At 38.0% G+C, this 27027-nt stretch overlaps 1 protein-coding gene and 2 pseudogenes across 1 annotated transcript; 2 read left to right on the top strand and 1 right to left on the bottom strand.

Moving 5' to 3' along the window:
* The first annotated feature begins 5347 nt into the window (after positions 1–5347).
* Positions 5348–6313, top strand: LOC145510888 (olfactory receptor 2T3-like; annotated as a pseudogene).
* Positions 6314–7528: 1215 nt separating this feature from the next.
* Positions 7529–8482, top strand: LOC145510419 (olfactory receptor 2T29-like). The gene has a single exon (XM_081501542.1). The coding sequence runs from the start codon at positions 7529–7531 to the stop codon at positions 8480–8482; it is 954 nt and encodes a 317-aa protein (XP_081357668.1).
* Positions 8483–16507: 8025 nt separating this feature from the next.
* LOC145510887 (heterogeneous nuclear ribonucleoproteins A2/B1 pseudogene) lies at positions 16508–17369 on the bottom strand (annotated as a pseudogene).
* Positions 17370–27027: the final 9658 nt, after the last annotated feature.

Below are 27027 nucleotides of genomic sequence, written 5' to 3'. Positions count from 1 at the left end.
TTGACTAGACAGGCCTTTGTCAGTGAAGTGATATCTCTGCCTTTTAATATGCCATCTAGGTTTGTCATAGCTTTTCTTCCGAGGAGCAACTGTCTTCTACTTTCATGACTGCAGCCATTGTCTGCAGTGATTTTGGAGCCAAAGAAAATAAAATCTGCCACTGTTTTCACTTTTTCCCCATCTATTTGCCATGAAGTGATGGGACCAGATGCCATAATCTTAGTTTTTTGAATGTTAAGTTTCAAACCAGCTTTTTCACTCTCCTTTTTCACCCTCTTTAAGAGGCTTTTTAGTTCCTCTTTGATTTCTGCCATTAGGATGGTATCATCTGCATATCTGAGATTATTGATATTTCACCCAGCAATCTTGATTTCAGCTTGTGATTCATTCAACCCAGAATTTTGCATGATGTACTCTGCATCTAAGTTAAATAAGCAGGGTGACAATATACAGCCTTGGCGTACTCCTTTCCCAAATTTGAACCAGTCCACTTTTCCATGTGCACTTCTAATTGTTATTTCTTGACCTGATAGAGGTTTCTCAGGAAGCAGGGAAAGTGCTCTGGTGCTCCCATCTCTTTAAAATATTTCTGCAGCAGTAATAACTTCTTCAAATTTATGAGAGTACTGAATTCTTCTCTGGAAGGGTTGCACTAATTTCCTCTCTCATTTTCTCTCTTTCATTTATTTATTCATTCAACAGATATTAATAAATATGTATTACAGGTCAGTCATAGTGCTGTGTTAGGGGAAAACAAGAAAATAAACCCATTTGCCTGTCAAGCATAAAACAACATAATATCATTATGTTAGAAGCTGATATGTGTAATGAAAGCAGAAAAAAGAAAGGGAGGTAGGTGAGGATTAAGGGGAGACAGTATTGCACTTTTAAATACAGGGGTGGATCAATCATAATGGACAATGTTGTGCTGCAGTAAAAACAATTTCAATTTCTCATTGACTTTCAACAAACAAGTGTGTATGAGGTATCCACACTGTGAGTGTGTTCAGTGGGACTGGGGCTCTGCTCATCAAAAATCTCTCAGGCACTCAGTATGACAGAGCTCTTCATTGACTATTTTGACATTTTGTTTTATTGAATCCTTTTATATTTGTGGTTATAGAAGAACGTTTATTGTTTTTTAGTCATTAAATCATATCTGACTCTTTTGTGACCCCATGAACTGTAGCCCACCAGGATCCTCTGTCCATGGGATTTCCCAGCAAGAATATTGAAATGGATTGCCATTTCCTTTTCTGGGAGGTTTTCCTGTCTCAAGGATCCAACCCACAACTCCTCTCTTGGCAGTCTGATTCCTTACCACTGAGCCCCCTGGGGAAGTCTCAGAAGAACCTTACAAAGCCCTTAATTGAGGTAAAATATGCACAAAATATTCATATGTACAGCTCATTAATGATGTCATCATATTAAATAAAATTCATGAAGAGAGAATTTCACAACTTGATGTATTCAAATACATTAACTCTCCACCTGTGATTTTTAAAGATTTATTTTAGGACATCCATGGTGGACCAGTGGTAAAGAATCCACCTACCAATGCAGGGGGCTTGGATTTCTACCCCTGGTCAGGGAAGATTCCACTTGCCTCAGGGCAGTGAAGCTCATGTGCCATAACTACTGAAGCCTGTGCTCAACAAACATGGAAGCCACCACAATAAGAAGATCTCATACTGCAATTAAAAAGTAGCCCCTGCTCACTGCAACTAGAGAAATTTTGCACACAGCGATGAAGACCCAATGTTGCCAAAAATAAATAAAATTTTTAAAAAGATTTTACATTTTAAATTTTCTTATCTACACAGAATTCAGATATCCTTTCACATCTTTTTTAACTTCAATTATAAACACATAATTTATGTGGAATTTTTGCTGAAATTTAAAAATAAGTAACTAAACTACAGGAGTAAGTGATATAAAGCCTATGAGAGTAGTATAAACGATACACTGTGATACCTCAAATGTGTGGGAATTCTCAGTGATTGAGGATAGAGAATGCAGAAGTTTTCATTTTAACTGAACATGTAGGGACTCTTAGAATTTAGACAGAAACCAAGGGATTAAGTTCACAGAAAGGAAGGATACAAGAAGTGTTCAATTTGAAGGTACCAGAGACCTAAGGGTAACAAAGTTGGAGAGCAGAATGGGCTCTAGTAAAGAGCTGATTCTTATTCCTGGTGTTCAGACCTACTTGTCCACAGGATCAGACAGGGGCCTGAAATGAATTATTCAGTCTTTGTACCCATGACATGCTGAGAAAGGTTCAGCACAGTGTCCAGGACCAAGTCAGCACTGGTAAATATTCATTATTTTTCCATGGCTTTTTCCATTTCAGAATTATGTATTCTAAGTTTGTTGCAGCAGATCTTCATGGGAAATCTCTGAGCCTTTGAGGTTAGGAATAAGGGGAAGGAGGATCACCCTGTCATGGAGAAAGCTTAGACCACATTTGCATATTACAACTATAGATGTCTTGATAGTCACAGAAGCATAGGAGGTACATAAATGTTGCCTTTTTTGTTTGATTCTGAGAAACTGACACCCAGAGATTTTAGTGACATGACTAAGATTATTCAGTTAGAAGCAAAGGTAATACTTGAACAACAGTTCTAAAAGTTTAAGCCAAAATTTTTTTTCTATTATAAAATGCCTTTTGCTGCCATCTGGCTTCCTCTATGCTATCCCAATTGCATGAAAATAGGAAACTGAGCAGAATCAGAAAGCTGAATTGCTGATAACATTTTAAACTCAGGTTTCTTTGAGTTTGGGAGTCATATTAATAAACTTAGATACACAATTAGAAAACACAAATTGAATAAATGTTTCATATAAAGCTATAATGGGCTTTTAAATCTGCCATGTGGCATGGAGAAGAGATGTGAACTGAAGATACAACACCTGCATCTTCAAGTATTAATATATTTGTTATACTGTGGAGCATCTGAAGCAATCGCTGGATGGCACAGTGTCACACACAAAAAGTATGCAACTACAGAATGACCACAGAATGTGTAAGGGGAAAAACACAGTTTTAAATCAGTTCTGGGTCAAGTTCTAACTTTGTTGTTCATATTCCCCAAAATACTTCCTTTATGAAATTAAGATTTATATTTACAAAGAGAGAGAACATTTTAAATAAGCATGAAAAAGGAAAAATGTGATTTTAATCTGAGTAGTATATTTTAAGCTTAATGTACAATATCCTTACAGAAAAGGAAGATTGCTTTTTGATAGGTGCAGCACCCAAGTGGCAAACACATTCAATTCCCATGTATACCCGAGTGGAAATATACAATATAACTGGTAAAGCAAGTGAAAAAACAAAAAACAAAATGATGGATTATGAGTGCCTTAAAAAAAGTAGAGTTCTAAGGATGAGCTGATGCCAAGTGTGGGTAATACGAATAAATAAGAAACTTCAAAATTCCTCCTTGCCTCTCCAGTCTTGTTAGTTTTTATGCTTGTTTAATGCTACAAAGGGCTGAAGAACAAAATTTTATCCCAATTCCCTAATGTGAAGAAACTGATGATGTAACTTTCCCACTTTTTCTCCTGAATTTAAACATGATTGCCTTGGCTTTGGAATCGTAAAAGCAGCTTCACTGGTGTGACTCAGATTTACTCTCTGAAGGAACAAGAAGGACTTAAAAGGTATATGCATTATATTCTTTGCTTGTCTCATACCTGGGATGTGGCTTGTTAGCACATTTCCTCAGAAATTGATAAAGGAGCAAACAAAGTAAGGAGCTAAGACATCTGATTTCTGTTGTATCCTTAATGCAATTCTGACTTTAGATCTCCTGAAGTCACAGACTTTTTATTTTTGCTTTAAGTTTTGCTCTAAGTTCTAAATGCTAACTTTTGCTCCAAGTTCACTACATTATACTTTACTTATCCATGTATTTCAGGTATTATGTGAACTTTTCCTCTACAAATTTCTCTAAACTGGTGTGCAAATTTCTCTAACCCTGAGACTGATAAAAAGTCTTTCATTGAGCACCTGAACTTTCCATAATCTAGAACTCTATCCCTAACTAATAAGTATAGGATACTTACATTAAGTATAACTTAGAAACTTGAAAACTGAAATATCCAGGCAAGGCAATTATTGAACAAAGCTGATAATTTATAGACCAGAATTTTATTAGTTTCCTAAGAAAACTGAGATACAGGGCTGGAGGGATCAAGGTTGGGTTGCAGCTTTGTGTGTGGTTAAACTAGCTACCCCATCCAATCCTATTAACTCCTATCACTCACTCATTCACTGTGCATGAAATATCTAATATTTTCAACACTATTTTGGGAGAATAAATGACATGAGAAAAAAAATGTTATTCAATTCATTCTAAACTAAAATAATTGCTATTCAGGACATGTGTTACTTTTTAAAAAAATTCCTGTAAAAATCATTTGTCTAAATGAAAATTAATATATTAAATGCCTTAGACATTATCTTGGGGCTTTGAAGGGGACCAAGCAGGACATTCCTGGACTCCTGGCCTTTATCAGCTCTGTATCCTAATGGCCCTCCTTGCTCTGTACAAGGTCTGCACACTGAGTTCCCTTCTGTCCTGCACCAAATCTGTACATCTTCTGGCTCCCATATTGTGTAAGACTGATCCCCTCTTGCTTTCTGTCCTGCATGAGGTCTTCACCTAGAGCTGCTCTCCACAGCAGGTTGGGCAGTCTCCGCTCTGATACCCATGGTGGTTCTGCTTTATGGAGCTTCATTGTGCAAGAAACAGTTGAGTAAATTGAAATGTTTTGTGAGGGAAGTGGAATTAATGGAAACATGACAGAAAAATATTTAATATTTCAAATTTCAGTAAACTTAACTTATATCAGTACAATTAACAATATTAATGTTGACATTAGCACCAGCTTTGACTTCAATTTCTGAGTCCTGGATGGCCTGCTGTGTCCAAAAGTGGAGTGGGAGCTTTAGTGGATTATTTCATTCTACATTCACATTGTGTTAAAACTTATTGTGTGTTTCCTACTCTAGTTTTCTAATCATCCTATGAGATGAGTCCTTTTATATTCTCAGTTTTGGGGAAAACTAAGTAATTTACAGAGTGTAAACAACTTGTCTATTTGTATAGTTGTCACTTCCCCAGGTCTGTTTCATAATCTCCTCAAAACTTGCAGCCAAAATGCAACCTGGCTTTTCAGAAATTTGAACATTTGACTTTACATCAGTACAGTCTCATGCTAGAAAAAAAAAAAAACAGTTCTAAGTACTTTTTTGGAAAAATCTTAAAAAAATACGTGCATATGAAATTTCTAAAAGTGATAGCTCTTCTTTTCTTCTTCATTGAGACCTGTAACCATGTACTCAGGGAATCAAAATTCACAGAATCAAATGTCAAGTGATTTTATTCTTGTGGGGCTCTTCGGTGAAACCAAACACACCCTCCTCCTCTACACTGTGACCTTCATCTTCTTCCTGATGGCCCTAGCTGGGAACGCCCTCCTCATCATCCTCGTCCATCTGGAGCCCCGCCTGCACCCCCATGTACTTCTTCATCAGCCAGCTCTCCCTCATGGACCTCATGTACATATCTGTGACTGTGCCCAAGATGCTCCTGGGCCAGGTGACAGGAGATCATACAATTTCTCCCTCAGGTTGTGGGATCCAGATGTTCTTCTGTCTGACGTTCTCTGGAACCGAGACTTTCCTGTCTGCCATGGCCTATGACAGATACGCTGCTATTTGCAGACCCCTCCATTATCCCCTGCTGATGAACCAGAGAGTCTGTGAATGCCTGGTGACTGGATGCTAGCTCCTAGGAATAGTGGATGGTTTGTTGCTCACACCAATAGCCATGAGCTTCTCCTTTTGTCATTCCAGAAAAATCTTGAGTTTCTTCTGTGAGGCTCCTGCCTTGCTGAAGCTCTCCTGCTATGACATCTCCCTCTGTAAAATGCTCATGCACCTATGTTGTATTCTCATACTCCTCATCCCCACTGTGGTTATCTCAAGCTCATATGCCCTCATCCTGCATTTCATCCACAGAATTAATTCAGCTAAGGGACCCAGGAAGGCTTTTGCTACCTGCTCCTCACACATGATTATAGTGTTACTCTCTTTTGGTGCCACCATCTACACCTATATGCCTCCTGATTCCTACCACACAACTGAGCAGGACATGATGGTGTCAGCCTTTTATACCATCATCACCCCGTGCCGAACCCCCTCATTTACAGCTTCCACAATAAAGACGTCACAGGTGCTCTGAGGAGCATGATGCAGTTAGGACTGAGCCTAGAGAAAGTTGTAAAGCGGAAAGTCTAGGAATGACCACAACTCTTTCCACTTTTGTATTATCCCTCCTTTCCTTTTTTCTCCTTTCATTTGTCTGCTGTTTACAGGGTCCCCCAAACTAAGTCTGGTCATGTCTTTCTTCTTTCCTATGCCTGTGACATTTCTCCTCCATCCTGTTTATTCATCCTAATTTATCACATTATATATAACACTCTTATGGTCCTTTTATATATGAGTCCTTATGTCAACATTGACATAAAGAAAACTACACATAGTGCCCTCTATCTCATCTCACATCCCAAGTTTATCGATCATTTTAGTATGAGACTTGATTTTGAACAGCAGCAGTTCAGGTGTATTTTTTTCCTACTGTTCTTAACAATTTATTTTGTATCTCTTTTAATATTCTAGTTTAAATCACACGTATGTAATATTTCTCCCTGATTGACTGATTATGACCTCCTTAAGTGTAACCAAGCTTAATTTTTTAAAATTTGTCTTCAGCATTGAACACAGATATGTACTGTGAGCAGCAAGATAGGGGACAGAACATTACATGGAGTCAGAGACTTCTCAGTGTTTTTCAGTTTTCCTTTATGCATCCCTTTTTCCATGAAAACTTGATTGCTGCAGGCAATAAAGCAGATAATGCTTGCAAAACAATGAATGCCTTGTCTTGTAAATGGAAGTGACCTTCTAAATGCTAGTTCTTTTCCCTGATATTTGAAACAAATGGTAGGAACTATAAGGAGATGAAGTTGCAGAAGCATGTACTAGATAAAACAGAGATGGGATTCTCTATGAAACTCTGCTTATCCACAGTTAAAATTGGAAATAAAAGTTATATTTATTTATATTTATATACTCTTATTTGCTTAAATATATATTTATGCAGAGTTTGCATCAGGAAATCTCATGACGTTGAACTTTGTCAAACTTACTATTAGTAACTGATTGTTTTAACCCGCAATATATTCACTGAAAGACAAGTTGTGAATTCCTTCTCTTTCAAAGAATGTATTTAATTGCAGGAATCTTATAATCCTCAAATCTACAACCCCGTAACATTTCCTCTTATTGGCACAACTGGATTGTACACATGGCTGTGCATGCAAGTGTGTATGCACACACAGACAAAAAACAAACACACATGCAGAAGTACACTAAACATTAATATCAAGTAGTCATATTGCATGAACAATCTATCAATTACAAAGCTTTCCTTGCTTATCTAGGTGAAACTTCATGGACAACTCCACCTGGGTGGCCAACTACACCGGACAGTTGGATTTCATCCTCGTGGGACTCTTCAGTCAATCCAAGCACCCAGCTCTCCTTTGTGTGGTCATTTTTGTGATTTTCTTGATGGCCTTGTCTGGTAATAGCATCCTGATCTTTCTGATACATTCTAATGCCCATCTCCAAACTCCCATGTACTTTTTTATCAGCCAGTTGTCTCTCATGGATGTGATGTACATTTCTGTCACTGTGCCGAAGATGCTCATGGACCAGGTCATGGGTGTAAATGAGATTTCAGCCCCTGAATGTGGAATGCAAATGTTTCTCTATTTGACTCTAGTAGGTTCAGAATTTTTTCTTCTGGCTGCCATGGCCTATGACCGCTATGTGGCCATCTGTCATCCACTCCGTTATTCTATTCTCATGAACCATAGAGTGTGTCACCTCTTGGTGTCTGGCTGCTGGTTCCTGGGATCAGTGGATGGCTTCATGCTCACACCAGTCACCATGACCTTCCCCTTCTGCAAAACCAGGGAGATACATCACTTCTTCTGTGAGGTCCCTGCTGTAATGAAGCTTTCCTGCTCAGACACTGCCCTCTATGAGACACTCATGTACCTGTGCTGTGTCCTCATGCTCCTCATTCCTGTGATAGTCATTTCAAGCTCTTATTCACTCATCCTCCTCACCACCCACAGGATGAGTTCAGCAGAGGGCAGGAAGAAGGCTTTCACTACTTGTTCTTCCCACATGATTGTGGTCATCCTGTTCTTTGGGGCTGCAGTCTATACCTATATGCTCCCCAGCTCCTACCACACCCCTGAGGAGGATATGATTGTATCTGTATTTTACACTATACTCACTCCTGTTCTTAACCCTTTAATCTATAGTCTTAGGAATAAGGATGTCACAGGGGCTCTAAAGAAAATGTTAAACATGAAATCTGTCACAAAACTGTAAAGTAAGACATTTTTGTACTAATGGTTTGTTTTCTTTCACTGTGCATATCAGAAATGTATAGTCTTATGCCAATATTATTCTTCAGATTTTCATGCCATGATGTATCATCCCATATTCATCCTTGAGAGAGTTGATAGGCAGTCCAGGACCCTCCAGTAGGAGGTGAATATTCTCCCTCATGCTTTCCTTAAGCCTTGTGCAGCAATGTACCTTGCACAAAAACTGGCCTTTCTTTAGGTCCAGAGCTAATGATCACACAGCATGATGTCTTACTCATGGAAATGCTTTTCTTAAGCATTTCTTATAGTACATTATAATTTTTAAAAAATAGATGAAATTAGTTTAAAATCTGAGTAACGCATGGATTCTACCTTGAAGGAATTTGAGTTGTAAATGTAGTTTGTGCAATAACTGTAATTGCTGTTGCTCAGTCACTAAGTCGTTTTTGACTCTTTGTGACCCCATGGACTGAAGCATGCCACTGTCTACCAGAATTTGCTCAAATTCAGCATCTGGGTGTTTTCCAATGAATCGGCTTTTCACATCAGGTGGCCAATGTATTGGAACTTCAGTTTTAGCATCAGTCCTTCCAAAGAATACTCAGGGTTGATTTTCTTTTAAGATTGATTGGTTTCATCTCCTTGCTGTCCGAGGGGCTCTCAAGAATCTTCTCCAACACCACAGTTCAAAAGCATCAATTCTTTGGTGCCTAGCCCTCTTTACAGTCTAACCCTCACACCCATACATGACTACTGGAAAAACCATAGCTTTGACTGTATACACCTTTGTTGGTAAAGCAATGTCTCTGCTTTTTAAAACATTTTTTAGGTCTGTCATAGCTTTCCTTCCAAGGAGCAAGCATCTTTTAACTTCATGGCTGTAGTCACCACCCATAGTGATTTTGGAGCCCAAGAAAATAAAATCTGTCACTGCTTCCACTATTTCCCTTTCTATTTGCCATGAAGTGATGGGAATGATGCCATGATCTTAGGTTTCTTTTTTTTTAATGTTGAGTTTCAAGCCAGCTTTTTCATTCTGCCTTTTCACCCTCATCAAGGTGCTCTTTAGCTCCTCTTTTCTGTCTGTTATTAGAGTAGTATCATCTGCATATCTGAGGTTGTTGATATTTCTCCCAGGAATCTTGATTCCATCTTGTGATTCATCCATGTTAGCATTTCACATAATGTTCTCTTCATGTAAGTTAAATATAAGCAAGGTGACAATATATAGCCTTGTTGTACTCCTTTCTCAATTTTGAACCAGTCCATTGTACCACGTCTGGTTCTAACTATTGCTTGTTGACCCACAAACAGATTTCTCAGGAGACAGATAAGGTATTCCGGTACTTAATTTCTCTCTATTTACAAATGATAAGATATTGTATATTAAAAATTCTAAGAAATATAAACAAACACTACTGAATTCTATTAGTTCAATACAATATAAGACAAGTATGCAAACATTGTATTTTTAAATGCCAGGTATTAACATTCTGAAAATGAAATTTAAAAAATAATTAATTAAACAATAAAATATGAAGCATTTGGGGAGAAATTGAACAAAACTACTGTTAAGATTCATACACTGAAAACTACAAAACTTTGTTGAAAAGACCTTTGTTATAAAGACCTAAATAAACAGAAATGCATCTCATATTCATAAATCAAGGATTTAATATTATTACGATGGAAACACTGCTTAAATTAATTTACAGATTAAATACAATATTTGTCAAAATTGCAGCTGGCTCTTCTATAGAAATTTGGAAGCTGATCCTAAAATGCTTATAGCATTGCAAAGTACTTTAAAAAGCCAAACCAATAAGTAGAAATAATAAACCTGGAAAATTCCACTTCCCAATTATAAAAATTGCTACTAAGCTACAGATATCAAAAGAACATTCCACTTGCATAAAGTGACGTGAAAGTCGCTCAGTCATGCCCAACTCTTTGCAACCCCATGGACTGTACAGTCCATGGAATTCTCCAGGCCAGAATACTGGAGTGGGTAGCCTTTCCCTTCTCCAGGGGATCTTCCCAACCCACTTGCATAACGGTAGACATTTAGATCAATGGAGTAGGATTTGTTGTCTAGAAACAAACACACATTTATAGGCAATTTATTTTCAATAGAAGTTCCAAGATAGCAGGGAAAGAATAGACTATTTAACAAAAAGCACTGCAACAAGTAGATATCCATGTGTAAAAAAAAAAAAAAGTGAAGTTGGTCCCCCAACTCACACAAAAATTAACTGAAAATAAAGACCTAAATTCAATGATAAAAATATAAAGCCCTTGGAAAAAAAATATGAGTAAATTTTCATGATCTTTTGGCTTCTTAAATATGGTACTAAATGAACCAGATTCCAAAAGAAAAAAAAATGAATTTCATTTCATCAAACTGAAAAACCAAGTCCCCCATAGAATGGAAGAAAGCCCCGCAGGCTCAGAAATTTGTCCAGGGAGTTCCAGAAATTTGTCCAAGGACAACCATTTAAAGGTGTACCACTAATACGAGTGAGGGATGGAGTGATTGTGTGAATAAGAGTGATTGTGTGAGTAGAGCAAGCCTCCTAGTCACACAATGAATGAAATGAATCCAAGAGAGTGTGAGTGGGTGAAAAAGAAAGAGACTAAACAAAGAGGACAGATAGATGGAGAAAGAGAAATATGGACAGACAGATGGGATACCTGGACGGATGAAGGAAGAGTGGACATAAGGAGAGTCAAAGAGGAGGAAAGAAGAATAAATACCAAGAAGAAAAGTTGAGAGATGAATGAAAGTACAGAACAAAAGAAGGACAAACAAGTGAATGGTTATTTGGATGTATGAAAGAAATGGAGGAAGAAAAGACGGAATGGAGGAAGGGAGATTTATATTTGAGAAAACAGATAACTGGTAGGATAGAAAAATGGATGGAAAAATACATTAGGGAGGTGTTGAATAAAAAAATGCAAATTTCACCATTAATAGTGAATAGTCACCAGTGTTTACATCTTTACCTTGATACTTCTGCGGCACCCATAGGAAATTTTGTTAGTAGGAGTCATGAATTACAAGCTCATTATTGAACTTCAACTCATTTCTGTGGGAAATTATTGCTGAAATATACCCTTCTAACTCAGAAAAATACAGAAAATAAAATTTGACAAGCCAGTACCATTGCTGCAGGTGCAAAAAGAGACCAAAGGCTCAGCGTTTTTCCTCCCACTGACATCTTGGCTCCACTCAGGAGACCAGTCTGAGTTTGGGGAAAGCTCCCTTTCTGAGTGAAAAGAAAAGCTTGGTAAAAGACCCATGGAGGCTGAAATGAAAGATAGATGCAAAGATATTTACTTGTAGGAGGCTCATTCAGACCGTGTCCATTAAAACCTGGAGACAAAAAAGGCACACATTAAGGAGAAGTGAAAAAACAACCCCAGATTTCTTTGTCCACGTGGGGCTCCTTTATAGACGCCATTCTCTCTGTACCAGGTGAGCATTTATTCATCTTCTATTCAGACTTAAATGTCATCTCTATTATAAAGGGACTCCTTACCTTTCGATTAGAAATGACCCTTCTATACCCACCTCTCCAAGATATCCCCAACAAGAGACCCTCATTACATTTTGGTCCACATATTTTTGCCCCCACACATTTTGCCCCCATTTTTGCTTGCTATATGCCCTTTTACCCTCACTGGCCCAGGGAAGGAGTGGTTGATCTTTGGGGGATGCAGTCCACTTGGAATCTCTCCATTTGTCATCATCGCACACTTCATTTCCAGCCTTGTTGAACCACTTAGTTTCTCCACCCTGTTATACATTCTCATCCTGGAATCTCTGCACATGCAGCCACTTCTGTCTGGATGTTTCTCCTCTTCTCTCCGTATCTGAGTAGTTTCCTGATCATCCTTCAGGTCCTCACTTAGATGCCTGCTCCCCCAAGAACTCTCCCACACTAGGTGAAGGACCGCTTTTGGTACTCACAATACCCAGTGCTTAACACATCGCAGCCCTGGTTACCCTCTATGTGAACATTTATTATTCATCCCCATTTCCTCTAGATTGTGACCTCCACGAGGTCAGGGAATGGTACAATCTAGTTTATCTTTTTCCTGCCAAACCCCTAGCACCTAGCACATTGCCTGATCTGTGTAAAAACTGAAATCCTAATGAGTGAAGAACTAATGAGCCTCTTGATGAAAGTGAAAGAGGAGAGTGAAATAGTTGGCTTAAAACTCAACATTCAGAAAACTAAGATTATGGCATCTGGTCCTATTACTTCACGGCAAATAGATGGGAAACAGTGGAAACAGTGGCTGACTATTTTGGGGGGCTCCAAAATCACTGCAGATGGTGATTGCAGCCATGAAATTAAAAGACACTTACTCCTTGGGAGGAAAGTTATGACCAACCTAGACAGTATATTCAAAAGCAGAGACATTACTTTGTCAACAAAGGTCCATCTAGTCAGAGCTATGGTTGTTCCAGTAGTGTCACGTATGGATGTGAGTTGGACTATAAAGAAAGCTGAGCACCAAAGAATTGATGCTTTTGAACTGTGATGTTGGAGAAGACTCTTGAGAGTCCTTTCGACTGCAGGGAGATAAAACCAGTCAATCCTAAAGGAAATCAGCCCTGAATACTCATTGGAAGGACTGATGTTGAAGCTGAGACTCCAATATTTTGCCGACCTGATGTGAAGAAATAACTCACTGGAAAAGACCCTGATGCTGGGAAAGATTGAAGGTGGGAGGAGAAGGGGACGACAGAGGATGAGATGGTTGGATGGCATCACTGGCTGGATGGACATGAGTTTGAGTAAGCTCCGGGAGTTGGTGATGGACAGGGAGACCTGGTGTGCTGCAATCCATGGGGTCACAAAGAGTCGGACTCGACTGAGCAATTGAATTGAACTGAATTGATAAGCCTGCAGCAATCATTATTCTCAATGGTTAAAAACTGAAAGTGTTCTAAGATCAGGAACAAGACAAGTGTGTCCACTCTCACCACTATTAACACAGTTTTGGAATTCCTAGCTATGGGAATCAGAGAAGCAAAAGAAATAAAAGGAATCCAGATTGGAAAAGATTAATTAAAGCTCTCACTGTTTGCACATGACATGATACTATATATAGAAAACCCTAAGGATACTATCAGAAAATTACTACAGCTAATCAGTGAATTTAGCAAATTGGTGGGATACAAAATCAATATACAGAAATCATTTGCATTCCTATGCACTAACAATGAAACAATATGGTACTGGCAGAAAAATAGAAATATAGATCAATGGAAAAAGAGAGCCCAGAAATAACCCACACACCTATGGGTATCTTATTTTTGACAAAGGAGGCATGAATATACAATGGGGCAAAGATAGCCCCTTCAATATGTGGTGCTGGGAAAACTGTACAACTACATGTAAAAGAGTGAAATTAGAACACTTCCTAATACCATACACAAAGATAAACTCAAAATGGATTAAAGACCTAAATTTAAGACCAGAAACTATAAAACAATGCAGTATACTAATGCATATATATGGAATTTGAAAGATAACGATAACCCTATATGCGAGACAGAATAAGAGACACAGATGCATAGAACAGTCTTATGGACTCTGAGGGAGAAGGTGAGGGTGGGATGTTCTGGGACAATAGCACTGAAACATGTATATTATCATCTGTGAAACAGAACACCATTCCAGGTTCAATGCATGAGACAAATGCTCGGGGCTGGGGCAATGGGATGACCCAGAGGGATGGGATGGGGAGGGAGGTGGGAGGGGGGTTCAAGATGGGGAACACATGTAAACCCATGGCTGATTCATGTCAATGTATGGCAAAAACCACTACAATATTGTAAAGTAATTAGCCCCCAACTAAAATAAATAAATTTATTAAAAAAAAAAAAAACCTTAGGGGAAAACATAGGCAGAACACTCATAAATCAAAGCAAGACTCTATGACCCACCTCAAGTAATGGAAATAAAAACAAAAAATAAACAAGTGGGACCTAATTAAACTTAAAAGCTTTTGGACAGCAAAGGAAACTATAAGCAAGGTGAAAAGACAACCCTCATGATGGGAGAAAATAATAGTAAATGAAGCAACTGACATAGAATTTCCAAAATATACAACCAGCTCATACCACTCCATACCAGAAAAACAGACTACCCAATCAACAAGTGGAAAAAAGACTTAACAGACATTTCTCCAAAGACTTCATACAGTTGGCTAACAAACATGAAAATATGCTCAACATTGCTCATTATTAAAGAAATGCTAATCAAAACTGCAATGAGATCACCTCACATCTGTCAGAGTGGCCATCATTAAAAAGTCTACAAATAATAAATGATGGAGAGGGTGTTCAGAAAAAGGAACCCTCTTTCACTGTTGGTGGAAATGTAAATTGATACAGCCACTATGGAAGATAGTATGGAAATTCCTTAAATAACTAGGACCAAAACCACCATATGACCCAGCAATCCCACTACTAGGCATATAACCTGAGAAAACCAAAATTGAAAAAGACATATGGTGGAAATGTAAATTGATACAGCCACTATGGATGATAGTATGGAGATTCCACTAGGAATAAAGCCACCATATGACCCAGAAATACCACTACTAGGCGTATAACCTGAGGAAGCCAAGATTGAAAAAGACACATGTTCACTGCAGCACTATTTACAATAGCTAGAACATGGAAGCAGCCTAGACGTCCGTGAAGATGAAGGGATAAAGAAACTGTGGTACATATATACTCAATGGAGTATTCCTCAGCCATAAAAAAGAATGCATTTCATTTGAGTCATCTCTAATGAGATGGATGAATCTAGAGCCTCTTATAGAGAGTAAAGTAATACAGAAAGAGAAAGATAAATATCGTATATTAATGCATATATAGTCAATCTAGAAAGATGGTACTAATGAATTTATTTGCAGGGCAACAGTGAAGAAACAGACATAGGAACAGACTTATGGACACGGGTGGGGGGAGGAGAGGGTGGGATGTGTGGAGAGAGTAACATGGAAACATACAGTACCATATGTAAATTAGATAGCCAATGGTAGTTTTCTGTATGACTGAGGGAACTCAAACAGGGGCTCTGTATCAACCTAGAGGAGTGGGATGTAGGGGGAGATGGGAGGGAGGTTCAAGTGGCAGGGAACATATGTATACCTATGGCTGATTCATGTTGATGTTTGACAGAAAATTCTGTTGATTTCTGTAAAGCAATCATACTTCAATTAAAAAAAATACTAACGTTCAGTTTTAAGATAAACACAAAAGAAGTAATGTACATGAGGACCATACTTAACACTGAAAGTTAAGGATTATCATAAGAAAAAAGTTACAGTATGAGATAAATGCTATAAAGTTCTGTAGTAATCAGTTTATAATACATATAAGTCATATCATTGTGCTGCATTTTTAAACATACGGTGCTATATGTCAATGATCTCATAAAATGAAGAAATATTTATTTAAAAGATAAAGAATAAAAATGCAAAAACATCACTGAAAGAGAATAGCTGTTTTTCCTTTAGAAGTCTTTATTAAATCATAAATGTACAACAACTTCTTAATACTACAAGACACTTCAGTTTTTTTAAATGTCTCATTGTACCATGATCCTAGAAAACAGTTTTTCAAAACTTTGTGAGAAAAATCTTGAAAACAGGTTCACATGTCACTGGACACTTGAAAAATTAATGTTATCAAAGAAAGGATGCTCCTATCTTCTTGAAAGAAACAGAAAGTCAGGAAACTGTCTCAAAAGCAATTTTTTTCATTCTTTCCTCCATAGTAAGGTGATGTTCTTAAGTAAACCAATCCATTCACAAATGACTCTCTGCATCTGTTCTGGTGTCTTCTGCTACATCACTGCCAGTCATAGCATGACTGAGAAAAGAGTTTCCTTAAAGTCATTAATTATTTGGATAACCTAAAGCTGCCCTGTTACCTCTGGGCTCTTATCCTCTCCTCTTACAGTCAAGTCCATGTAAAATAGGAAGCTAAAGATCCTCTTGTCTATCCATATCCAAGTCCTCCACCACCATAAACTCCTTTTCCTCCTCCATAACCAAGACTAACTCCCAAACTGCCACTTCCTGTTCATCCTCTACACCTATTATAACCATGACCAAGTCCACCGACCACTTCTTAATCCATCAGATTGTCCTCCAAAGCTACTTCCTCGTCCTGACCCTGGTCCAACATTTCCATCATCACCAGGAGAATCTCCAAAACCAGATTTGCCTCCCCTTCCACTTCTAGAACTCTGGACTTGTTGCATTTTAGGTCGAGAAAAGGCCTTTCTTACTTCTGCGTGATGGCCGTTGATGGTATGGTTTTTCTGCAACACAATCTTATCCACGGGATCATGATCATCAAAAGTCACAAATCCAAAACCTCTTTTTCTTCCAGACTCTCTATCAGTAATTATCTCAATGGCATCGATTTTTCCATATTTCTCAAAGTAATCTCTAAGATGATGTTCCTCAGTATCTTCAATTCCACCAACAAACAGCTTGTTCACAGTTAGGAAAACCCCTCGCTGTCCAGAGTCCTCTCTTGGGACAGCACGTTTTGGGGCAATTGTTTTCCCATCAATAGAATGAGGTCTGGCAGCCATGGCAGCATCCACTTCAGCCATGGATGAAAAGGTGACAAAACCAAACCCTCTTGATCTTTTGCTTGCAGGGTCCCTTATGATCTCACAACTTATAAGCTTTCCCCACTGCTTGTAATAGTTCCTCAGACTTTCTTCTGTGGTTTCAGAGCTCAAGCCACCAATAAAGAGCTTACGGAATTGTTCTTGTTCCTTCTTTTTCCTGCAAGAATTAACGGTTTGGAATCTTTGCTCGATCTTGGATTCCATCACTTCAGCCATTTTCCTGGTGAGGGAAGGTGAGGGAGATGAGGGAGATCTCTGGGAAAGCTCAGCAACTTGACTGTTCACAATGCTGAGGTAACAAGAAAGTAGAACGTAACTCACCCCGGATCTGAGGGGAGAACCTCCACTGCTCCAGGAACAACACCTTCTAGGAGCACCTTCACAAGGACCTGGTACCACCCTTTGAAATTCTTGAGCACCTTTCAATTTTCCTGCAAAATATCATTTACATGAGTTACATTTCCTAATTCAGGAATCCAAATTAATATTACATTTTCTATTATTTTTTTTCCAGTTTTAGATTGTACCTATATTACTATCTTTTATTTCATATTGTTTTTCTCACTAAATTGGATATCCAATGAAGACAAGATTGATCTAGACTTTAATGTTTAACATTGACATATAACAACATCAATATTTTAGTTCTTAGGAAATGCTCAGAATTTTGAAAGAAAATTATCCACACCCCAAATTTTTTTTCTACATTTTTCAAATAAATTCACTATAGTTAAGCACTGATACTCTCTTGTGGTGGACTGCAATCATTTCTTTTCAAATCACTTTTCTCTGTGTAATCCATTTTAAGACTTTAGCCACAATAATCTGTTTAAGATGTAAAGCTAATCAGTACACCTTTCTTTTAAATTTCTGTCCACATTGGTATTTTTAAGGGGAGAAAAAAAATCAAATTCCATTCCTGCTGTTCTGCCATCATTATTAACACTACCTCTTAAAACACTCAAGATGTTTGAGTCTGGAGGGAAAGTTACTTGATCCTCTCATTTGCAGAGCACCTAATATATGCCAAGTTGTGGACTAAAACCCAGGATTCATAATTCCACGTAACAAAGTTACTGCCCCAATTTATTTTAACCCTGATGAGATAAAAGTGTTAATAGACTAAAGAATGTCTACTCTAGTGTTAGGTATGAATAAGGATTCTGACAACAGTAAGGCCAATGCAGAGATAGAAGGAGACATAGAGCAGGAGCAGTAAGAAAGGCGAAAGGGAGGGGTAATTAACTACAATTTCAGACAATGATGAGATTATGGGAAGTCTGACTCCTGATATCTGAGCAAAGAAAAAAAAAGATGGGGGTAGAGTTCCCTGGGGATCCAGTGGTTAGGACTCATCACTTTTACTTCTGTGGTCTGGATTCAATCCCTGGTTGGTGAACTAAGATACCAAAAAATAAAGGGAAGAAAGGAAAAATGGGAAAAAAACACATTGTAACTAAGGAATTTTTCAGAGAGAACAATTTCTGCAACACAGGGCTAAACACTACTTTGCTTCCCAGGGACGCTGATTTTAAAAACTAAAATGTTGGGACTTGCCTGGTGGTCCAGGGGTTATGAATACTCCTGCCAATGCAGGGGACACAGGTTCGATCCATAGCCTGGGAAGATTCCTCATGCCGTGGAGCAACTGAGCCCACACTCTAGAACCCTTGAGCTATAACTACTGAATCCCACATACCCTAGACCCCATGCTCTGCAACAAGAAAAGCAAACGCACCGCAACTAGAGAAAGTCTGAAAGTAATGAAGACAGCACAGTCATAAATAAAAATTAAAATCTAAAATCTGGACTGTTATTCCCAAGAAAGCTTCATATACAAAGGTATGTAAAACCATGAATCATAAACAAATAAAAATTAAAAAACTAAAATTTGGACTATTATCCCAAGAAAGTTTCATATACAAAGGTATATAAAACTATTTCTTAATACTGCCACTGCTGCTGCTGCTAAGTTGCTTCAGTCGTGTCCGACTCTGTGCAACCCCACAGACGGCAGCCTACCAGGCTCCTCCATCGCTGGGGTTCTCCAGGCAAGAACACTGGAGTGGGTTGCCATTTCCTTCTCTAATGCATGAAAGTGAAAAGTGAAAGTGAATTTGTTCAGTCTTGTCCGACTCCGCCACGCCATGGACTACAGCCTACCAGGCTCCTCCGTCCATGGGATTTTCCAAGCAAGAGTACTGGAGTGGGTTGCCATTGTCTTCTCTGCCTTCTTAATACTAACACCAAGGAAATAACTTTAAAAAGATAACTTCTTGTTTTAAGAGTAAAATCTGCTAACTTAAGAAGAGATTTTACCAAATAAAAAAGGATACAAAAGGACATTCTTGCCATCAATAAAAATGCCACACTTACCAGAACAGTCTGATTTGTGAATGCTAGTTCTCTCAGTTCCAAGAGCTGTCCTGTGACCCACACCTGAGATGAAGGCAACCAGTAGCTTGCTGGAGATAGTAGTGACTTCTGCCTCTGATTACCCTTTTATAGACTAACAGCGTGGATAATCCAATCGGTCAATAACCCAGAGGCACACCCTATTTTAGATTAATGAGATTGAAGAGATTCTAAAAGAAAAAAATATAGGGCTACTGATATTTGCATAATGTCCTAGATGAAAAAATGTAATGTTTGTAGATGGGGAGTGTTACTTAGAGTTTATGTCAACATTTTAGTCAATATTTTATGTTTCCTTTTTCTCCCAGTATGGAATACATTCTGCAAAAATAAGAATGGAAGTTTCTTGATATAGGATTTTCAGATAAGTTATGGTTTCATAGGAAAAAATAGAAACTGTTTAAAGTTTTTCAATAAAAAATGTCAAAAAACTTATTGACAAGACTATATCTATATCACACAGCCACTACAACAAAATTAATGTTTTGTGCATTTACATTTCACCTAATTACTGATATTTGAAATGATCACCGTATTGCTTTTTCCTTACCCTTTGACCTAAACAGTCTCTTTACTCTTTTTACTTCACTTTTATTATTCCAGGATTCCCTAATCAATTTGTTAATCCTAATCATATACAAATCTGGGTGTAATTACATTGGTGATTAAATTATGAATCTTTCACTTAATAGTCTAACACAGATAATCACTTTCACTACCTTTCCCAAAGTCTAAAACCTTAGAACACTTTCAATTCCATTACACTTTCCTGAGTGTTTTATTATTTCTGCAATGCATTTTAATTTTATCTATATTTTAATTTCCATCGGATGTTATCTGCCACTGCTGTTTGGTCAGTAAGTCACATCTGACTCTTTACCAGAGATGTAACTAGTTCTTTATAAAACAAAATTAAATTATATTTATTTCCTAATCGTTGCTTCCTTTCCTCCTCATTCCATCCTGCATTCCTAATTTTCAATCTGGGATTATTTTCCTTGGAGCTTAATATCTCACTCTAGTATTTTGTCTAATTCAAAGCTGTTAACAATGAAATATTTCACTTTAAGTTTTTAAAGACATATTTACTTGGGGCAACATTGATGCTTGATATAGAATTCTGTTTTGATATGATAATTATCATACTTTAAAAATAGTGTTCTGTTAGTATCTATCTTATTTTGTTTCAATATCAGTGTCAAAAATTAAGCTTTTTCTTACATGATTACCTTCTGTATTCTCTACAAATTTGTTAGGTTAACTTTGGCTTTTAGACCATAGGATAGCTTTTCATTGTTTCTTCTGCATATGCTTGTGTTAGCTAATGTTGAGTTACTGCAAATGTAGGTGAATGTCTTTCACCAATATGAAATGTGCTTGTGTATTTTCACTTGTAATATTGTGACTGAAAGTGGGGTCTAGCTATTTATCACTCAAAAGCCACTAAAGAGGCAAGGTTGGTAGAAAGGAAAATTTGCTTCATTTTGGATGCCAGAAAGGGGGGCGGGGGAGGGAGGACTCCTATCCAAAGGCCAACTTCCACCCTCACAATCAGGGAGTACTAGCTTTTATTGACAGAGGGAGAGGGCTACATGCAGAAACAGCACAGTCAGCTCTGACAGTCATCTTGAAATTGGTCATGCAGTAGTGTGACCAGTGTCATCTTGATTGTTTTAAGCAGTTCAGTTCAGTCGTTCAGTTGTGTCCGACTCTTTGCGACCCCATGAACCGCAGCACGCCAGGCCTCCCTGTCCATCACCAACTCCAGGAGTCTACTCAAATCCATGTCCATCGAGTCGGTGATGCCATCCAACCATCTCATCCTCCTTCGTCCCCTTCTCCTCCTGCCCTCAATCTTTCTCAGCATCAGGGTCTTTTCAGATGAGTCAGCTCTTCACATCAGGTGGCCAAAGTATTGCAGTTTCAGCTTCAGCATCAGTCCTTCCAGTGAACACCCAGGACTGATCTCCTTTAGGATGGACTGGTTGGATCTCCTTGCAGTCCAAGGGACTCTCAAGAGTCTTCTCCAACACCACAGTTCAAAAGCATCAATTTTCAGCACTCAGTTTTCTTTATGGTCCAATTCTCACATCTATACGTGACTACTGGAAAAACCATAGCCTTGACTAGACGGACCTTTGTTGGCAAAGTAATGTCTCTGCTTTTTAATATGCTGTCTAGGTTGGTCATAACTTTCCTTCCAAGGAGTAAGCGTCTTTTAATTTCATGGCTGCAATCACCACCAGCAGTGATTTTGGAGCCCAGAAAAATAAAGTCAGCCACTGTTTCCACTGTTTCCCCATCTATCTGTCATGAAGTGATGGTTTTAAGTAGCGTGAGTCTTTATTTTCAGGGTTGGTTTGTTCCCATTTCCTTGAGGCAAATTCCCAGAATTATGTCAGATTAGTCTTGGCTATTGTCTGGCCATCAAGTAGTTAACTTGTTTCACATGGTGAAAGTTTCAGTATTTAGCTCAGAGGGTGTGTTCAGAATTTATTTATAGCTCTTGAGGAGGAGTTAAAAGACTTTAACTTTGCATAATGACTAAACTAAATTGCTTATTCTTGTTGGACTCTTTTTTTTTATTCCTGCATTTTCTCATTTCTCTGCTTAAACTTATTTTTGACTAAAATTTTTCCACAGACAAAAGGCAAGCTGAGGACATTGGGGGGATGGCGAAAGACCATAAGGTCTCGCTCTGTTTCAATATCAATTCCTCCATACCTTCTCTCTGCTCCCCTGTTAATCATATCTCTCTTCCATTTAAGTCTGTGTTGTTTATTATTTTTCACTCACAGTTTCTGTTGAAATATTTGCTCTGCCTTACTCTTTAGTAATCCAGGTAAAAAGTGTAGAATCAATATCTTCTTAATTACCAAAATTCTTAGTTTCATTTCTAAGACAGACAGAATAAAAAACTTTGATTTTTAAAAAGGAACAGTTTTACAATAAGGCCATACAGTGAAAGAAAAATTTCACCACTTCTCTACTGATTTGAATAAGCTCTATGATAATCCTATTTTGACCTCATAGGGTCTGACACTCTCCTGCCCTACATGAAGGAGGAGCTAGTAATGTAAGTCTGAGGTCTACTCAGAGAAGAGTGTTTTTTCCTCCTCCCCCACTTTCCTTTGATTATAAAATTGTGGCCCACTTAATCCTTGGGGCAGAGCTCCCTTGCCTGCTTCCTTGCATTGCATATAAGCATCCAATATTAATAAATCTATTTATTGCCTATCACTTTGCCTCTTGCTGAGTTCCTCTTCCTGATTCCTTCTGCACTAAGACATGAAGAATCTGAGCCTCAGTAAGTATAGACACCAGGTGAGTGATTCTAATTAAAAGACCATGGGTTCGAGTTCCAATATGAGGTACACAGTTTCAGGTGTGTTCTTGAGGGTGTTTCTGGAAAAGACTAGCACTTGATTCCATAGACTAAGTAAATAAATCCATTTTATGAATGTGAGTGGGTGTTTTGCTATTTGGTCAGGGCCCAAATGGAAAAAACTGAAGGAAGGATTAATCCATTCTCCCTCACTGATAGGCCCATATTTTCCTGCCTCTGAACTTCAGAACTCCTGGTTCTCAAGCATTTGGAATTGGAATCAACTATACTCCTGACTTTTCTGGCTTTCCAGTTTGGAGATGGTAGTTTCTGGGACTTTTCCATCTATCAAGCCACTGAGTCAATTCTTACAATAAATTTTCAGATATATATATATATGAATAGTTCTGGTGAGCGGACCAGATTTATGTTTTAAATGGATCATTGTGACTAGAATCTCATACCTGAATTAATGGAGAAAGGATTAGGAATCTTAAACTGTCATTGCTAATCTATTAGAGGTCATTCAAAAGATGACATCTTGCATAAGTTACGGTTAGTGGATGGATTTCCAATATACCAAGAAGTAAAGATTTAAAAATTTACCAATTTGTAAATTGGTCTGGGTTTGGATAATAATTTTCAGATTTCTCTCCTTGTCTCACACCAGCTTTGTATTGTCCCTAAATCCTTTTCTCAATGTATGATACCTGTACCAGCATTATCAACATCAACTAGGAACCTCTTAGAAATGAAAATTCTCCACTCCCACCTAAGACCTATGTGGGTTGAAGTCCAGAAATATGAGTTTTAGAAACCCTGTAGCTGATCGTGATGGCACATTTTTCCAGGACAGAAAAATGATAGAATATCCAAATAATAGGCTGAGACATTCACCATGGATATCAGTGTTTGTCCCTCATTTTACTCAAACTACATATTTTAATTTTAAAAAGAAAGCTCAAGAAATACGCCTCGACTTCACAGAGGAAACAATGAGGCTATGAAATAGGTCAAGCAGGAAACTGGCTTCAGCTCTAGGTACCCTGTAAGGCTTGTATCTGCATTGTATCTGGAACTGCGTGTTCCAGAGGTCAGTGACAAGAATAATTTCCCAGGCTGACAGTGAGTTCAGGAACAGCCAACAGGAGACCACCTTGGAGATCAAGAGACTGCAAGGACTACAGGTTGCAGCAGTGAAGGAGAACTTGTATGTCCTTTGTATTTTACAAATGCCTTAACAACAGTTGCACCAAGTAGTTCTGATAAATCCTTTGGCCAGTGTAAGGGTGGATGGGGGTCTGCATAGTAGTCCTAAAAAAAGCTCAAGAATGTCCATATCTATCATAAATGAGCCCAGAAACAGACCTGGTTCTCTTGCAGCCTCTCTTTAGGAATCAGGAAAATTCTGGAGATGACAAGAAACAGAAGAAAGCAGAGGAGAGACTGCCACTAGCCTTGAGGACAGATGGGATTGCCAGGGAGGAAGAGAGGAAGAGGATCCAAGAAAGACCCTAGAAAACACACTAAGAAAGGCAATTCATACTGAAGAAAAGGAAAGTGGTGCAGACCTTGAGAAATTCATCTTATGATGTATCTGACCTTCCATCAGCATCTCCTTGCAATGTCCATCATCATATTCATGTTTCATAGTGAAAGGTTGTTGCTGAACCATGAAAGGCTGGATTCTTGGCCTCCAGAGGAGAGGAATTCAATCTGGGGCCAGAGACGAGGCTTGATCGCTCAGAGCTTTGTGTAATAAAGTTTTATTAAAGTATAAAAGAGATAGAGAAAGCTTCTGACACAGACATTAGAATGGGGATGGAGCATGCCCCCTCGCCAGTGTTAGCAAGGGAGTTATATACTTTTTAATTAGTTATTACAGTGAATCAAAAGAATGTCTGGAGGTTGTAAAAATCTTACTAGACCCACTCCCATAATTTACATTTTAAGATAACAGGATTAGCCAGAAGGTTTTCAGGAAGGAGAAACTGTCCTCAAGCAGGATACATTGTTGTTATATAATCCTTAGTACAGAGTTTAAGCTGAGTTGTTTGTTGTGTAATCATCAGTTCCAGGCTTAAAGATAAAAACATTTTATCTTTATCTTTTATCTAAGACTAAGGAATGTAGAGGAAAAAAAGCATTTGTCCTTTCCTTCTCCTTGATAATTCCAGACCCCTCTCTCTTTGGGGACCTCAGGACTTCTTATCAACTGCCTAGGCATTGACTCTCTCAATAGGAACCTCAATTCATATTTTCTTTGATTGGTCTTCATTTTTATATTAAATCAATAGTATAATTGAAGCTGAGGCTTTACTTACTGATTTGAATTTACATTTCTTTCCTCTAGTACTTACACTCAAAGAAGAGGTATCTATTCAAGTGAGATTTTTTTCTGTTAATGCTGTATTAAATATGATTTCATACATTATTATTCTCTTAATAATAATTGGTTTTGCTTGTAAGTTTCAGATAAAATCCATCAAACTTTCCTTTATTTATCATATCTTAATGCACATATAGGTAATTTTTATATAAGAAATTGAGTTCCTTAGTACTTGATAAAATTATCATTTCAAGTAAATGGGAAAACTCTGATTTAAAAGGATGAGGAAAACACATTGTAAGTATTAAAAATTGGCTAAATTTTCACTCAAAAATAAGTCTTTGATTTTTGTTTCATTTTAAATGAGTATATTGCATTAATTTAGAATTTTGAAACTCTAAAAGAGTTGCAGTAACATATGGGAAAATCATGTATTAATTGAATATTTTATCCAAATGTGAATTTTTACACTAATTGACAATTGAAACAAAATACAGAAGGTGCAGTAAAAGATATTCTAAATAGCATTTAGTTATGAAAAATATTGTGAGATAGTGGAGTGGTTGAGGCAATAAGGATGTGTTTAATGTATAAATAGTTAGATACTAAAAGCTTTGAGGAAAGTAAATGATCTGTGATAGAATACCTATCTAAGTCTTGATGACTGAGTGTAGTTTGAGTGAAGTTGCTCCAGATGTAATTTGTCGGAGGATGCAGGTGGTTTTGTTGGGATGGGCAATGGAGAGTAAGCAGCAGAGGAAGCACAGGAGGAGGGAGATGAGCAGGACATAGTTGAGACCCCAGTTGTTGGCCTTGACTATGGGGGTGTCTCAGTGTTTCACAAAAACCCACAAAACCACAGCTGTAATGACCCAGAATCACAGAGCCATGCAGGCCAGTGACATCCCTAAGGAATCCTTGAAGGCCAAAGAAGGTCACAATTTTAGGGAGGCAGTGATTTCTCTCACTGGATACTCTTGGTCTGGGCACTGGACACACTGCTTTGCATCTGGGGATAAAGCATTTTTTCATTTGTACCACATTTCAATATGTGATAAACAAAAATATTTACTGTCATTGTGCATATGTGCATCGTGCATGTTGATCCCTCCTGATGTCATACTCAGACACATTTAATTAGAAAGTGTAGGTGAGGATGTAAAAATTGGAACCTTTGTGTGTTCTTGTGGGAATGAAAAATGATATAGCAGCTGTGGAAATATATCTGGCAGTTCCTCTAAAAATTAAACATCACTGAGCAATTCTCATGAGGTGTATGATCCCCAAATTGAAGGCAGTGACTTGAATAGATAATGTGTTACCAGCATTACTTACAATAGCCGAAAAATGGAAGCAACCCTAATGTCCATTGAAAGATAAATGGATAAACAAAATGAGATACATATATACAATGCAGTATTATTCTCTCTAAGAAGAGAAATTAATTTATCTCGTTGAATAGTCAAATCATAGACACAGAAAGTGGAATGGTGTTTACAAGAGTGTGTGCTAAGTGCTCAGTTGCTTCAATTGTGTCCAACTCTGTGAGACCCCATAGACTGTAGCTCTCCAGGCTCCTCTGTCCACGGAATTCTCCAGGCAAGAATACTGGAGTAGATTGCCATACCCTTTTCCAGGGGATCTTCCTGACCCCGAGATTGAACCCATGTCTCTTACATCTCCTGAATTGGCAGGTGGGCTCTTTACCACTAGTGTCACCTAGAAAGCACCACAAGGGAGTGGGAGTAACTCTTTCTTGGTAACAGAGATGAAGATAGGGGTGATAGTTCTGTGGAGGGACAGTG

The sequence above is a fragment of the Giraffa tippelskirchi genome, chromosome 6 (genome assembly GCF_054371585.1).
Source record: "Giraffa tippelskirchi isolate mGirTip1 chromosome 6, T2T-mGirTip1v1.2.pri, whole genome shotgun sequence".
Taxonomy (NCBI): Eukaryota; Metazoa; Chordata; class Mammalia; order Artiodactyla; family Giraffidae; genus Giraffa; species Giraffa tippelskirchi.
Note: the sequence above shows the minus strand (reverse complement) of the source record. Positions and strands in the feature narration are given on the sequence as shown.